Genomic DNA, 16963 nt, shown 5'->3' with positions numbered 1-16963 from the left:
AATCTGAAGTCAATTCAGCCTAGAAAGAACTGGAATACACTCTTGTTTTTCTTAATGGTTGTAAGCAAACTCGTATCATGTCACAATCTCTTACTATCTATAATTTACGGTATCAATCACAAATAAAAAGAATGGAAAAGCATGAGTAGAAAGAGATCATTTTGCGGCACCATAGAATGAGAGTATTGTTTGTGGCTAGATTCCTAGTTACTCAGCAAGTCTGAGATCTGTGGATCACAGTTCAAAGCTACCGTGGGCAGGAAAGTCCTTGAGACTCTCAACTCTAGCAAACCTCCAAATAACCCAGAAATGGGTTAAGTAGTAGAGTGCTGACATTGAGCACAAAAATTAGGGACAGCACCTATGTGCCAGAATTGGCACAAACTAACATACCCACCTATGACCAAGGTCAGTCACACATAGACCAATTTCTGGGGAAAAGGTCTGAGGGAAAATTAAACATCAAATACCAAATGACATCCATGAAATCCAAGAGAAGTTTCTACTTCTCCAACATATTTGGGGGTGAGAATTTTTTGTAATTAATGCTATAATGGTTGATATTTGATCAAATGTGTCTTCAAATGCAAACCACAGTTCCTTTGCTCTTCTATAAGAAATATTCACTTTGTGCCCACACAGGCACACCAAAGAAATCCAAAACAAAAAGAACAAAAAGGTACTCCAAGGTCTAGTGTCTCATGCCTCTTACTCTATTCAGGAGTATGATATCTGAGGATCTCAGTTAGATGCCAGCCAAATTCTCATGAAAATTCCAGAATTCCTAGAATCCTAGGTATTCAAGAAGTCTATGATCTGGTGGTCTCAGTTCAAATCCAAACTGGGCCAAAAATTGGTGAGTTTTTTGAATTCAGTAATGAGTGTTGTGACTCAAGTGGTAGAGCACTGGTTGATATAAAGCATTTCAGGTACAGCCCAGGACCCCGAGTTCAAGTCACAGTTCAGTACAAAATAAAAAAGAGAGGAGGGAAGAAAGGATAGGAAGAATTCAGCTAGAAAGGAGAGAAGGGAAGGAGGGAGGAAGAAAGGGAAGGAGGGAGGAAGGCAGGAAGGCAGAAAGGAAGGAGGGAGGGAAGGAAGGAAGGAAAGAGGGAAAGAAAGAAAAAGGGAGGATAGGAGGGAGGGAGGCAGAGATAGATGCTGTTGGATGCTGTAAGTTGGACTGGCTGCTCTTCTTGGGTCCTTTGTAGGCTCAGGGCAGTGGGACCTCTGTAGGAATTGAAGATTTAGGGTACATGGGTGGGAGAACTTTTATATTCAGTTTGTTATACATTTGAAAGAGAAGCCAGGCAGTGTCAATGAGGCTTTGGGGGTACATGTGTCCTGTGCATATACCATCAGAAATCTAGAGTGAATTCAGCCTGGAAAGAACAGGAACACAATCTTGTTTTTCTAAAGAACTGTGTGCAAACACCCAAATCCCAGGGCAATCCCTGACTGTCTCCAATTTATAAATGAACCAGTCAATTTATTTTGAAATGAAGGGGAAATAAGACCATATTATGAGAGTATTATTCTCACCTAGAATCCTACCTAGCTCCTCAAGTCTGATCTCTGAGGATAACAGTTCAATGCCAGCTTGACAGGAAAGTCCTTGAGGCTCTCAACTCCGGTGAACCTCCATAAAAGCCAGAAGTGGAGCTGTGGCTCAAATAGTAGAGTCCTGGCTTGGAGTGGAAAGCTAATGGACAGCTCCCAGGACCTGAGTTCAAGCACCACAGCTAGATAATATATAATAAAACAAACAGGACAAAACCCATGACCAACATCAAACATACATAGATGAATTTTTGGAGAAAAAGTTCAGAAAAAAATTCAAAACCAAATGCCAAATACATCCCATGAAAGAAAGAAAACTCTTTCTGCTTCACCAAAATATTTGGAATGACAAATCTCAGTACAAAGCCAGTTCAGATTTGATCAAAAACACCCTTGGAATACAAGTCACACTTCATTTTCTCTTCTATACACACACACACACACACACACACACACAGGTTCACACTGAGATTCTGTAACTCAAGCTTTCAACACTACTACTCAACAGGCTGAGACCATAGGATGGCAGTTCACAACCAGGCTGGCAGGAAATTCTGTGAGACTCTTAATTTTTTTTACTGTGAAGTTGATGAATGGAGGGATTATAGTTTCACCATTCATGCAGAAAAGTCTGTGAAACTCTTTATCTCCACTGAAGTACCAAAAACCTAAAAGTGGAGTTGTTGCACATATCTTAAATCACTAGCATTGGGAGAAAGAAAGCTAAGGGACTGACAACTCAATAGCTAGTCGCTGCACAGTGATGACTGAAGGGCACATCTTGGTGATCACCCTGGACCTGACCATCAAAGATGGTGCCCAAGATGATATCCAAGCCTACCTGCTCCAGTGGGCCAGGGAGAGGCAAGAACAAGTTCAGCTGTGCCCAAGGAAGCTGCAGATAGTATGACTCCAACTCTGAAATCCAGAAGGCTCTGCTTGTGGTCAGGCTCACTTCATCCAGGAACTAGTGGTGACTGAATTCTGGCATCCAGGAACCATGAAAAATTTGCTTCTTACCTTGGCCAGATGAAGAATCTTCACCTTCTCAGCTTCTTTAAGATTGCTGACAACTTCTATACTTCCAGTCCCATGAATTAGTGATATTAGTACAAATTCAGGCCATGTACTGTGGCAGCTGCAGCATCTCCAGGGGTTTCATGTGTATGATGTCATCTTTGATCGAAATCTGCCAGCCATCCTCAGTAGCCTGAGGCTTGAGTTCATGTCTCTGAGTTCATGTCCACTGGAGGAAGCTGACCTTTCATCTCTGTCTCAGTATCCCTGCACAAGCCAACTCTAGCACCTGTATCTGAGGGAATTTCCCATGGACTTCTTCAGTCCTGAACCCCTGTGAGCCCTGCTGGAGCAAGTAGCTGGCTCCCTGGAAACCCTAGCTCTGGAGCACTGTTATATCACTGATGACAGGCTCTCTGTCATCCTGCCCACCCTGGGCCAGTGCTTCCCACTCAGCTTCTTCAGTTTCTATGGAAACCCCATCTCCATGGCCACCCTGCAGTACCTCTTGAGCCATACAGCCAGGCTGGGCCTATACTGCCTCTCTGGAGAGGAATATGCATCCTGACAGTTTAGTTCAGGTTCAGGCTGGCTTGGCACAGGCATGGTGAGACAGTGGGACAACCCAGAAGGCCCAGATCTGTACCAATTTCTGTCATTGCCAGAATAAGTGCCAGTTCTATAGCATGGGGCCTGATGTTCCTGGCTGGTCACAGAGGAGGTCTTTCTGCCCTTTCTGCTCTGCCTGTGTAGGAGGGGGCCTCTCTCCTGGACTCTCTTCTCAGAATCAGAAATGAAAGCTATGACACAAGAGCATTCTCTAAGGGACCCAAACCGAAACATTCAGTGTGGTTGGAAGAGACAGGGTGTCTTGTCCTGAACTTTTCAGTTCAATCATAGCTCTGGAGCCCTAGGAGTTTCTGACGACTTTTGGGGTAAATGTGTCCTGCTCACATATCATCAGGAATTTGGAGTCAATTCAAGTTGGAAAGAACTGGAATACAATCTTTTTCCCCCTTTTTTTGTGTGTGTGCGTCATGGGTCTTGAACTCTGGGCCTGGGCGCAGTCCCTCAGCTCTTCAGCAAAAGGCTAGCATTCTACCACTTGAGCCACTGCGCCACTTCTGGTTTTCTGAGTGTTTTACTGGAGATCAGAGTCTCACGGACTTTCCTGCCCAGATGGCTTTGAACCATAATCCTCAGATCTCAGACTCCTGAGTAGTAAGAATGACAGGTGTGAGCCACCGGTGCCCAGCTTCAATCTTGTTTGTGTTTTTTGTTGTTGTTGTTGTTGTTTTGTTGTTTGACAGTCCTGTGTTTTAGGGGAGGTAGTATCTGTTTGATGAAAATGGATGCTCTGGCATTTGGTGTATAGATATTTAGAATTGTTATGTCCTCCTGTAGGAAAGATCTCCTCTCAGTAATTTTAATTTGAGTTCTGTTTTATCTGCCATTGGTTTTGTTGTTCTGGCCCGTTTATGGGGCTCTTTGCTTGATAGATTTTTTTTTTTGGTCAGTATTGGGTCTTGAACTCTGGGCCTGGGCGCTGTCCTTCAGCTCTTCAGCTCAAGGCGAGTGCTCTACCACTTGAGCTACAGTGCCACTTCCGGTTTTCTGGTGTTTTATTGGAGATAGGAGTCTCACGGTCTCTCTTGCTTGGGCTGGCTTTGAACCGCGATCCTCAGATCTCAGCCTCCTGAGTACCTAAGATTACAGGGGTGAGCCACCAGCGCCCTGCTGCTTGATAGATTTTTATTCCAGCCTTTCACATTCAGAATCTGTTTGATTCTTTGGGCAATGTGTGCCTGTTGATAACAGAAGATAAATGGGTCTTGCTGTCTGATCCACCTAGTCAATCTATGTCATTTAATTGATAAAGTCCATGAATATGAATAGTTAGGATTGAGAAGTGTTTGGTAATTTCTGCCATTTATCCATGTTTTGGGGGGCCATGACTTGTCTTTTTATACTATGGTTCTCTGCTAAACAGGGATTTCTCTGCCAGAAGACTATTGTTTCCAATCAACTGCTTAGAAAAGGGAGAAGTACTGTTATGACTCAAGTGGTAAAGCACTACATTTGACAAAGAAAAGATAAGGAACAACACCCAGGCCCAGAGTTAAAGTTCTAGAATGGGTACAAAAAGAAACATGAGAGGAAGGAAAGAGAAGAGGAAGGAAGCAAGGAAGGTAGGAAGGGAAGGAAAGAGGGAAAGAAATCCAGAGAACTATTTCCCGATGTCTTGTGGATGTTATAACTTTGGGTGACTTCTCTCCTTGCATGCTTTGTAGCTCAGGGCCGTGCAACATCTGTGGGAAAGTCTGGGGGGATTAAAGTATAAGAGTGGGAAGTCATTTTGTTAAAGTGTGACTTACATTTCAAAGAAAAGCTAGGCTGTGTGGGACAGGCCTTTAATCCTATCATTTTTTGGTTAAAACCAGTGTTTGAATTGATCTCAAGTGAAACACCCAACCAAGGTGTGCTGGGTGTGACTCAGAAATCCCATCAGAAGCTGCTCTCTGATTGGCAGATATGGAATAGGGAGGGTAGGGGATTGGGCTTTAATGATGCCCAGGGATGGAGAACAGAATCAGAGTTCTGAATCCTGCAGTCAGTGCCTCAACTTGCTGTGATTCAGAGAGCCCTGCACACCTGGCCCACATCTGGTCCATCAAGATGAGCACTGGAGCCCCTCCCTCACTCCAGCATCTGGCCATGCAGATTCTGCTGAGCGACCAGGCCCTGGCCATCTCTGCCCTGGAAGATCTGCCTCTGCTGCTGTTCCCTTCGCTGTTCATGGAGGTCTACGCTCAGGGCCACACACAGTCGCTGAAGGCCCTGGTGCAGGCCTGGCCCTTCTCCTGCCTCCCCCTGGGGGACCTGGCAGAGTCTACAGACCGGGAAACCTTCAAGGCTGTCCTGGATGGGCTCGATCTGCTACTGGCCAAGAAGGAGCGCCCCAGTCGGTGGAAACTGCAAGTCCTCGACCTGCAGAAGGAGCACCCCAACATCTGGATACAGGGCTACCTCTCCATGGCCAGACTATCTCGTCCGGATGTCCTGACTGACAAGCCAAGAGAGAGCCACTGCTCAGGGATGACTGAAGAGCCTCCCTTGACCATAGCCATGGACCTGACCATCAAAGATGGCGTCCAGGACGCTCTCCAAGCCCACCTGCTCCAGTGGGTCAGGGAGAGGAGAGAACAAGTCCAGCTCTACTCCAGGAAGCTGCAGATTCTGTCTGACTCCTTCTCTGAAATCCAGAAGGCTCTGCTTGTGGTGAGGCTGGACTCCATCCAGGAACTGGTGGTGAGTGAATTTGGGCATCCAGGAATTATGAAAGAACTTGCTCCTTACTTGGGTCGAATGAAGAACCTTCACATCCTCAACTTCTGCAACATGGGTGGCGACTTCTACAGTCACCCTCACGAGAATTTATGGTATCCCTGGATGATAGGGGAGCATCTAGGGCAGCTGCAGCATCTTCAGGAGCTTCATGTGCATCACATTGTCTTGCTTAATGCAAATATACCCGCCATCATCAGGAGCCTGCCACCTTTGAAGACCTTGTCTCTGAGTTCATGTCTGCTGAAGGAAGCGGACCTGAGGTTTCTGTCCCAGTGACCCTGCTCCAGGCAGCTCAAGCACCTGCGTCTGAGGAGATTGCCCATGGAGTCATTCAGTTCTGAGCCCCTGAAAGCCTTGTTGGGCAGAGTGGTGGGAACCCTGGAGACCCTGGCCCTGGAAGACTGTGCCATCAATGACGCCCAGCTCTCAGCCATCTTGCCCATCCTGAGCCAATGCTCTCAGCTTAGCCTCTTCAGTTTCTATGGAAATCACATCTCCATGGCCACCCTGAAGAACCTCCTGAGCCACATGGCCAGGCTGGGCCATTTGAGACGAGGGCTCTATCCTGCCCCTCTGGAGAGCTACCGCCCACAAGAGTGGAGGCAAAGGTACATTGACCATGAGAGATTTGCCAATGTTCGGGCTGGCTTGGCACAGGTATTAAGACATATCAGGACAAACCAGAAGGTCCAGATCTGTACACGTTTCTGTCATCACCGAAACAAGTGCCAGTCCTACAGCATGGCACCTGATGGTTCCTGGGTGGTCACAGAGGAAGATCTTCCTGGGCTTTCTGCTCTGCCTGTGTAGTTTGGCCATCTCTCCTGGAATTTCTTCTCAGCATCAGAAATGAAAGATTGAAAAGTAGTGCATTCTCCAGGCCTAGCAAACTCCAAAGTTCAATGTGGCTGGGAGACACAGGGCATCTGGTCCTTAGTTTTTCAGGTCAAACATAACTCTGAAGCCCCAGGAGTTTAAGAGTGCTTTTGGGTCCTTGTGCCCTGTACACACATTCTCAGAAATTTGGAGTATAGTAGGCCTGGAAAGAACTGAAACAAGATCTTGCTGTGGGCCAATCTAAGCTTTGAGAACATCTGTTATTATCTATAAATTTCTGTATCAATCAATCATAAATAAAAAGAAAAGAAAAACATGAGTAAAAAGATATCATTTCTCAGCACCAAAAAATGAGTGTATTGTTTCCACCTAGAAGCATAGCTGCTCAGGACATCTGAGATCTGAGGATCACAGTTCAAAGCCCGCTTGGGCAGGAAAGTCCTTGAGATTCTCATCTCTAATGAATCTCCAAAAAAGCCACAAGCGGAACTGTGGCTCAAGTACTAGAGTGCTGGCATTGAGCATTGTGCCAACATTGGCACAAACAAACAAACTTATGACATGGGTCAATAAACATAGATCAAATTCTGGGGATTAAGTGTGAGGAAAAATTGAATATCAAATACCAAATGACATTCTATAAATCAAGAGAACTCTTTCTAATTCTCCAACATATTTGAGGATAAGAATTTTCAATAGATAAATCTGTATTGGTTGAGATTTGATCAAATGTGCCTTCATAATGCAAACCACAGTTCTTTTGCACTTCTAAGAGAAAATTCACTTTATTCCCACAGAGGAACACACATGTACATGCCTGCACGCACGCACACGCGCACACACACACACGCACACATGCACACACACAAAAGGAAGAAAAAATGCATTCGTTTCTAGCATCTCATGATAGTAATCCTATTTAGGAGTCTGATATCTTAGGGTTTCAGGTAGAAGCCAGCCAAGCAGGAATATATTTGAGAGTACTATCTCCAAGAAACTCCTCACAAAATATTCTAGGGGAAGTGGCGCTGTAGCTCAAGTGGTAGAGCGCTCTCCTTGAGCTGAAGAGCTGAGGGACAACGCCCAGGCCCAGAGTTCAAGCCCCACGACCGACAAAAAAAAATATTCTAGGATTCCTAGAATCAAAGGCACTCAAAAAGTTTGAGATCTGAGGTCACAGTTAAAACCCAGTCTGGGCCAAAAATCGGTGAAAGTTTTTTACCAATTGGGTGATTAGTGTTGTGGCTCAATTGGTAGAGCACTGGCCTTGACATAAAGCAACTTGGAATACCCCCAAGGCCCTGAGTGCAAGTCCAAGTTCAGCACACAATAAAAAAAGAAAGGAAGAGAAGAAGGCAGCCAGGCAGAAGAGAAGGCAGTGACTGAGGGAGAGAGGACAAAGTAAGGAAAGAAGGGAAGAAGGAAGGTATGAAGGAATCAAGGAGGGAGGGAATGAAGGAAGAAAGGAAGGTAAAAGGGAAGGGAGTGAAGGGAAGGAGGGAATGCAGGCAGGAGGGACTGAAGGAAGGTGGGAGGGAAGGAGGAAAGCTAAGAAGGAATGGAGTGAAGGAAAGTTGGGTGTGAAGGAAGGAGAGAGGGAGGGAAAGAACTGCAGAGATAGAATTTCCAGGTATCTTGTTGGAAGCTGTAAGTTGGGCTGGATGTACTTTTCAGGTTCTTTGCAGGCTCAGGGCAGGGGGACATCTGTAGGAATGTCTTGAGGAATTAGGTGGGAAATCTTTTGTGTTCAGTTCGTTATACATTTGCAAAAGAAGCTGGGCTGTGTTGTTGAGTTTTTATGGGTGCTTGTGTTCTGTGCACACACCATCAGGAATCAGGAGAGAATTCAGCTTGGAAAGAATTGGAACATGATCTTGTTTTCCTAAATGATTATGTGTAAACCTCTTAAACCTGGGGCAGCCCAGCACTCTATACTATTTAATGTATAATGAGCCAATCAATTTATTTTAAAGTAAAAGAAAGGAAAATAGGAAGTAGAAAGACCCCATAGAATGAGAGTATTATCCGCCCCCCCCCCCAGAAATTCTAGCTACTTAGCAAGTCTGAGATCTGAGGATTACAGTTCAAAACCAGCTTGGGCAGGAAAGGCCTCTAGATTCTCATCTGAGGTGAACCTCCAAAAAAGCCAGAAGTGGGGCTGTGGCTCAGGTAAGAGTGATGGCTTTAAGCAGGAGCACAGGGACAGTACCCAGGCCCTGAGATCAAGCCCCACAGGTGGAACAACAAAATATAACAAAAGAAAAATTCAAAAAAATTCCATGACCAACCTCAAACATACATAAAACAAATTTTGTAGAAAAGCTAGGGAAGAAATTCAAAACCAAATGCCAAAAGACATTCCATGAAAGCAAGAGAACTCTTCCTGCTTCTCTCACATACTTGGGATGACAAATGTCAATATCTAATACCAGTTCAGATTTCATGAAAGGCACCTTGAAAATGCAGGCCACAATTCATTTGTTCTGCTATAAGAAATATTCACTTCCTGATCACCCAGTCACTCTAAAAGAAAGAAAGATAAAAAGAAGGATCACATTGAGATCTGGTGGATCCTGCCTGTAATTGTGCTATTCAATAGGCTGAGATAAGAGGACGGCAGTTCCATGCCAGTCTAGCAGGAAAGTCTGGGAGACTCGTTCTTTTAATATTTTAAAATTTTATTGTGAAGGTGATGTACAGAGGGATTACATTTCCATGATTCAGAAAATAAGTACATTTCCTTTTACACAGTGTCACCCTCTTCTACATTCCCTTCCAATCCCCCCCACTTTCATCACCCCTAAGGTGTAAAGTTCATTTCCAACAGAGTGTGTGATTAATATCACTGATGAATCAGGACACCCTTTGTCCCACTGTTTCTCCACTTCCTCTTCTCTTCCCCAAATCAGAAAAATATAAATAAGACAAAGGGTACAGAATAAAAAAGTGACAAAAGGGAATAAATGAAAGAGGGTGGGAACTACAAATGGTACATTCCATTTCTTGCAGTTAATTTCAAGAAGCACATTGGTTTTTTTCCATTGTTGTACTTGAACTCAAGGACCTGGCCGTGTCCCTGAGCTCTTTTTGCTCAAAGCTAGCTCTTTATCACTTTGAGCCACAGCACCACTTCTTGTTTTTGAGTGGTTAATTGGGGATTAGAGTCTCATGGGGACGTTTCTACCCAGGTTGGCTGGGTTGGAACCTGATTCTCAGATCTCAGCCACCTGAGTAGCTAGGATTACTGTAATGTGCCACCATCAACCACCTCAACAAGTGTCATTGTGTAGTAATACACCCAAAGGTATTGAGCCCTGTGATCCTTGCCCAAGGATATCCTTCCTAGAAATCTAGAAACCTTCCATGCTGTCCTGGATGGACTCCATCTGCTACTTGCCAAGAAGGAGCATCCTAGTCAGTGGAAACTGCAAGTACTCAAGAGATCTGGACACAGGGATATCTCTCCATGGCCCAAAGTTCTTCTCGAGAGGTCCTCATTGATAATCCCACAGACAGCTGTGGTTGAGCAATGATGAACAGCCCTTGAGGATCACCATGATCCTGATCATCAAAGATGGTACCCAGGATGATCAGCATGCCTATGTGCTCCCATGTGTCAGCCAGAAAGAGGAAACAATGAGTTTAGTTGTGCTTAAGGAAGCTCCAGATTCGCTGTGGCTCCATCTCTGAAATCCAGCAGACTCTGCTTGTGGTGAGACAGACCTCCATCCAGGAACTAGGGGTGAGTGAATTTTGGTACCCACAAACTATGGGAAAACTTGCCCTTTACCTGGGGCAGATGAAGAACCTCCGCATCCTTAACTTCTCCAAGATAGGTGGCTACTTCAACATATTTAGTCCCAAGAATTTCTCATATTCCTGGAAATTTGGGGCATATCTGGAGCACCTGCAATATCTCCAGGAACTTCATCTTCCCTGATGAAAACTTGCCCTCCATCCTCAAGAGCCTGAAGCTGTTGAAGACTTTGTCTCTGAGTTCATGTCCGCTAAAGGAAGCCAACATTTGGTTCCTGTCCCAATGCTCAAGCACCTGTTTAAGGAGTTTATACATGAACATACTTGTTCTTGAGCCTCTGCAAGCCATCCTGAATTAAGTAGCCAGCTGGCACCCTTGCAATCTTGGACTGTGCCATCACTGATGCCCATCTCTCAGCCATCCTGCCAGCCTGAGCCAGTGCTCCCAGCTCAGATTCTTCCATTTTGACAGAAACCCCATCTCTGTCTGCCCTGCAGAGCCTCCTGAGCCACATGGCCAGGCTGGGCCATTTGAGATGAGGACTCTATCCTGCCCCTCTGGGGAGCTACCTTAGAGGTAGCCCAAGGTTTAGGCTGGCTTGGCACAGGCATTGAGAGACATGGAGATAACCCAGAAGGTCCAGATCTGTATCACCTTCTGTCATTACCAGAACAACTACAGATCGACAGGCTGGAACCAGATGGTTCTTGTGTGGTCAGAGAAGAGGATCTTGCTGGCCTCTCTGCTCTGCCTATGTTGTATGGTGGCTCTCTCCTGCAATCTCTTCTCAATAGCAGAAATGAAAGCAGGGACAGAAATGCATTCTCCAGGGGGCAAAACCTCCAAACATCAGGGTTCATGGAAGAGATAGGCGGTTTAGTCCTTAGCTCTGGAGATCCAGGAGTTGCGGAGTGCTTGGGGGCAGGGGGGTTACATAGGTCTTGTGCACACAACATCAGGAGTCTGGAGTGAATTCAGCCTGGAGTGATCTGGATAACAATCTTGTTTTTCTTCTTTCATTTTTGTCAGTTGTGGGGCTCGAACTCTGGGCCTGGGCACTGTCCCTCAGCTGTTTAGCTCAAGGCAAGCACTCTACCACTTGAGCCACAGCATCACTTCTGGTTTTTTGGTGGTTTATTGGAGATAAGAGTCTCATGGACTTTCCTGCTCAAGCTGGCTTTGAACTGTGATCCTCAGATCTCAGCCTGAGTAGGTAGGATTACAAGTGTGAGCTACCTGCACCCAGTTACTATCTCGTTTGTCTTAATAGTTGTAAACAAAAGTCTATATTGTGGGACTATCCCACAGTAATGGAATGGAAAAGCATGAGTAGAAAGATACCATTTTTGGCATTAAAGAATGAGAGTATTGTTCATGGCAAGAATCCTACCTACTCAGCAAGTCTGAAAACTAAGGATCACAGTTCAAAGCCAGCCTGGGCAGGAGAGCCCTTGAAACTCCAAATAACCCTGAAGTGGAATTGTGGCTCAGGTAGTAGACCAAGATCAAACATACATAAATCATATTCTGGGGGAATATAAGGGGGAAATTTCAACACCAAATACCAAATGGCCTCCACTGAGGGCTAGAGAACCATTTCTATGTCTCTCACATCTTTGGGATAAGGATTCTCAGTAGTTCAACCACAGTAGTTGAGATTTGATTAAACTTGCTTTAAGAATGCAGGCCATACTTTATTTGCTCTACTAGAAATATTCACTTCCTGGCCCCCCATGCATACCAAAAAAAGAAAGAAAGTAAGCTTCACACTGGGATCCTGCAATCCTGTTGGTCAATCTGTTAGTCAAAGGCTGAGATCAGAGGATGGAAGTTAGAAGCCAGTCTAGCAAGAAGTCTGTGAGTCTTTTATATTTTTATTTTTTTCTTAAGGTGATGTACAGAGGGACTACAGTTGCATGACTCAGGTAATGACTACATTTCTGTTTGCACACTGTCACCCTATCTTTCATTTCCTTCGAAATAATGTCTCATTAAAGCCAGAAAACTATTACTTCTCCCAGATATTTGGGGATGAGAATTTTCATTAATTAAAGCTGTTGTGGTTGAGATTTGATCAAATATGTGTTCAAAATGCCAATTATGTTCCTATGTACTGCTATAAGTAATATTCACTTTCTGCCCACCTAGGTACACACACAAAAAATCCAAAACAAAAAGCAGGAAAGAAATATGTCTGCTACTAGTGTCTCATGCCTGTAATTCTACTCAGGAGGCTGCAATCTGAGGCTGTCAGTTAGAAGCCAACCAGGCAGGAATGTATCTGAGAATATTATCTCCAAGAAACTCCTCTCAAAAAATTCTAGGATTCCTAGAATCCTAGATACTTAGGAATTCTGAGATCTGAGGGTCATAGTTCAAACGCAAACCAAGTCAAATATCAGTGAACCTTTTAAAAATAATTTTTCATTGAGATTAATTACATACATTTCACAAATTTCACTTAAAGTCACAAGCACATTTTAAACTTCACAAGACAAATTGTCATGATCATGGTGTATAATGTTTGTGAATTCTATAAGCTTTGAGAATACAACTATTTCTTCCACCTCAGGTGATACGCACATTTCTTTCCTTTTGCTTAGTGTAAGCTATTCCCTCTTTCCCTCTCATTCCCTCCCTCCCATTGCTGCCCTTGAGTTGCTTAGCTCATTTTCATCTATGTCCAGTGCAGTTGATGGGCCCCTATCTTCTATATTTCTGTGCCCTCCACCTACCTTCCCTCAGTTGTGCGCGCACACACACACACACACCATATATGTGGTCAAGAACATGGAGTCATTTTGAGATGATATGACAAATTGCATGGGGGTCCTTTGTTTCTTCAGTCTTGTCTACTTTGTGGAATCGACTTGCATTTTGTATTTAACATGCACATATCAGGGAGACCATTTGTTTCTCTGTTCTATCCATTTCCCCATGAATGCCATTATTTTGTCCTTTCTAATGGCTGCATAATATTCCATTATATATAGGTACCACAGTGTTTGGATCCATTCATCTGGAGTGGGGCATCTGGGCCGTTTCCATGTCTTGGCTATTGTGAATAGTGCTGCAATAAACATAGAGGTGTATGTGTCCTTGTTTCTTGGTTCCTGTTGCTCAAGGTAGATGCCTATGGCTGGATCACAGGGGAGGTCTATATTTAGCTTTCTGAGGTACCCTCCAGACTGCTTTCCAAACTGGCTGTCCCACCAGCAATGAACTCATCCCCTCCAGTATTTGTCATTGATTGAATTTAGGATATGGGTTATTCTGAGTTGGGTAAGGTGGTATCACAGGTTGTATTTATTTGCGTTTCCTTTACAGCTAGGGATGATGAACATTTCCTCATGTGTTTCTTTGCCATTTTTATCTGTTCTTCTGAGAAGTCTCTCTTTAGCTCCTTTGCCTATTTAATGATTGGTTTAATAGATTTGGGAGGGATTAGTTTCTGGAGTTGTCTGTATATAATGGATATTAGACCCTTATCTGATATATTGTTGGTAAATATATTTTCTCAATTAGTTGGTTGTCTTTCTACTTTGGTAGCTATGTCTTTAGCTGTGCAGAAACTTTTTATTTTAAGGTAGTCCCATTTGTCGAATCTCTCTCCAATTTATGATGACCCTGGGACTCTATTCAGGAAATTCCTGCCTGTGCAGTAGTTTCAGTTTCCGGTTTGATGTTAAGGTCTTTAATGCATTTTGAGTTGATGTTAATGCATGGTGACAGGCTGGGGTCCACTTTTAGTTTTTGCCTTACTTTCCCTAGGCCATCCTGCATATCAGACAGCTACATACAGATACTCTGGTTACATATAACCAGCTAATTGTACTATTCTTCAAGTCTGAAGGCCTATTATAAAAAGATTTGGCAAAAATAGGCTAGAAAATACTCCAAAACGCAAATGTGTAAGTAGAAATACACTAGTAGCTAACAAAACATGCTATTGTCAACACATTTATTCAAGACAGAACTGTTTGTTGTTGTTGTTAGTCGTGGGGTTTGAACTCTGTGCCTGGATGCTGGTCCTGAGCTCTTCAGCTCAAGGCGAGCACTCAACCACTTGAACCACAGCACCACTTCTGGTTTTCTCATAGTTAACTGGAGATAGGAGTGTCAAAGAGTTTCCTGAACAGGCTGGCTTTGAACCATGATCCTAAGATCTCAGCCTCCTGAGTATCAGGGATAACAGGTATGAGTCACCGACTCCAGGCAAGACAGAACTTTTTAAGGGAGAAAAATGTCAGTGAGTTCAAGAACTCAGCACTACTAAGGCTTAGACAGGAATTTGATCAGGATAACGTTTAGGAAAAAATAACAGAGAGCAAAGGGGAAGACAAAAGAAGACAAGACAGATGCATGGAAGGGATTGGCAGGATTAGACATAGTTTAAATTAGAGGCACAGCTACTACCTAGAATACAATGCAAACTTACAGGAATGTGGGTTACAATTTGTAGTGACTACAGCACAACTGGAGAAAAGAAGTTCAAAGATATCCCATAGTATAAACACCTGTCTGGAGCAACAGAACAGATTTGTCTAAGACCCTTCATTAATTTTAGGTAGCCTATGTTTTTAAGCCTATGTTTCTCCCAGAATGGGGTCTATCCCTGTGTCCATGCAGAGAATTTCTCTCTGGCCTTAACAGGATGACATACCACTTAGGGGCAAAGACGCAGCTCAGGAGGCCCAAACTGGAGACCAGGATGGAGAAGACCTCGACGGCCACCATGGCCTTCCCCTTGGCACTGTGGTGGACAGGCAGGAAGCTGAGCCACACACTGCAGAACAGCAGCATGCTGAAGCTAAGGAACTTGGCCTCATTGAAGGTGTCAGGCAGGTTCCTGGCCAGGAAAGCCACCGTGAAGCTGGCCAGGGCCAGGCTGCCCAGGTATCCCAGCACACAGTAGAAGGTGGTGAGGGAGCCCTTGTTGCACAGAATGATGACGTGGCCGTATTCAGAGTGTGCATCTGTGTCCACGAAGGGAGGAGAGGTCCCCAGCCAGAGGCCACAGAGAGTCACCTGGACGAGGGTGCAGATGGGGCTGAGGAGGTTCAGAGCCCGGGACACCAGCCACTGCCGGGTGCTTCTGCCCGGAGCCGTGAGCGTGAAGGCCAGAACCACAGTGAGGGTCTTGGCCAGGACTGTGGACACAGCCACGGTGAAGACCACTGCGAATGTGCTGTGCTGCAGGATGCAGGTGGCTGTGTGGGGATGGCCCAGGAAGAGCAAGGAGCAGAGGAAGCAGCAGGTGAGGGAGATGAGCAGGAGGTAGCTGAGGGCTCAGTTATTGGCCTTGACAATGGGGGTGTCTTGGTGCTTGACAAACATCCCTAGAACAGCAGCTGTAAGTGCAGAGCAGCAAAGAGCGGTGCAGGCCAGAGCCGTGCCCAAGGGGTCTTCATAAGCCAGGAAGCTCTCAGCTTTCAGCAGGCAGCGGCTTCTCTCAGCGTTGGCGTACTGATGATCTGCACATCTTGTGCACTGGTCCATGTCTGGTGACAATAAGGTACCATTCAGTACTTCCCTTTTTTTTTTGGTCATGGGATTTGAACTCAGGGCTTGGGCCTTGTCCCTGGGCTTTTCTACTCAAGGCTAACCCCCTACCACTTCCACTTTTCTGGTGGTTCATTGGAGAGAAGAGTCTCATGGCCTTTCCCGTCTGGGTTAACATTGAACTGCAATCCTCAGATCTCAGCCTTCTGAGGAACTAGGCTGACAGGTGTGAGCCTCTAGCACACAGCCTTGTCATCTTTATACCTCACACATGACTATAGCATGTATTGGTAATGTACCATTGCTTCATTTCTATTGTGCTAAGAATGTATTCCACAGGGTTTCTGGTTTGTTTTCATGATATCATATTAACTCTCATGATTCTGCACAGATCACGTTAACCACATGCGACATCGTGGTGATAGCCAACTTTCCCCATCCATCTCTGCAGGTGTTCATGGAAGGGTTTTGTAGGATGTTGAATGCAGGTTGTCTCTCCCACTCACCTGTGAATCCGTGGGAAATGAAGAGCTCAGGGACCCTGCCACACATCAGGCAGATAACTACTTCTTGGACCAAACCCCACCTTTCTGAGGGTCTATGTCATGGAAACCAGAGGCAAGGAGACGCATGTTCCCAAGCGGAGGATCAGTTGCTCATGAGTAATTCACCATGCAGCTGGGAGCCGGTGCTCACCCCTGTAATCCTCGCTTCTCAGAAGGCTGAGGTCGGAGGACCGTGCTTCAGATCCAGCCTGGGTAGGACAGTCTGTGAAACTCTTAGTTCTAATTAACAGCAAAAAGCCAGAAGTGGAGCTGTGGCTCAAGGGGTAGAGCTCCAGCCTCGAGCAGAAGCAGCTCCGGGACAGCGCCCGGGCCCTGAGCTCAAGCCCCAGGACTGGCAGAAAAGAAGAAAATTCCCTTCAGGCTCTGTCCCTCCTTC

The 16963-nt window shown here is 45.1% G+C and overlaps 2 protein-coding genes across 2 annotated transcripts; one reads left to right on the top strand and one right to left on the bottom strand.

Annotated features, from left to right (window-relative positions):
• Window positions 1-5154: 5154 nt before the first annotated feature.
• LOC106002741 (PRAME family member 12-like) lies at window positions 5155-6201 on the top strand. The gene has a single exon (XM_013037557.1). The coding sequence runs from the start codon at window positions 5155-5157 to the stop codon at window positions 6199-6201; it is 1047 nt and encodes a 348-aa protein (XP_012893011.1).
• Window positions 6202-15091: 8890 nt separating this feature from the next.
• Window positions 15092-16018, bottom strand: LOC106002740 (vomeronasal type-2 receptor 116-like). Its single transcript, XM_013037555.1, is given in 1 exon segment — window positions 15092-16018. A coding segment is annotated over 1 exon segment (927 nt).
• Window positions 16019-16963: the final 945 nt, after the last annotated feature.

Source organism: Dipodomys ordii, unplaced genomic scaffold, assembly GCF_000151885.1.
Source record: "Dipodomys ordii isolate 6190 unplaced genomic scaffold, Dord_2.0 Scaffold1000000529, whole genome shotgun sequence".
NCBI classification, from domain to species: domain Eukaryota; kingdom Metazoa; phylum Chordata; class Mammalia; order Rodentia; family Heteromyidae; genus Dipodomys; species Dipodomys ordii.
Note: the sequence above shows the minus strand (reverse complement) of the source record. Positions and strands in the feature narration are given on the sequence as shown.

What these genes read in the sequence shown, in the direction of transcription:
- LOC106002741 (XM_013037557.1), top strand. Translation starts at nt 5,155, where the DNA reads ATGGAGAACAGAATCAGAGTTCTGAATCCTGCAGTCAGTGCCTCAACT.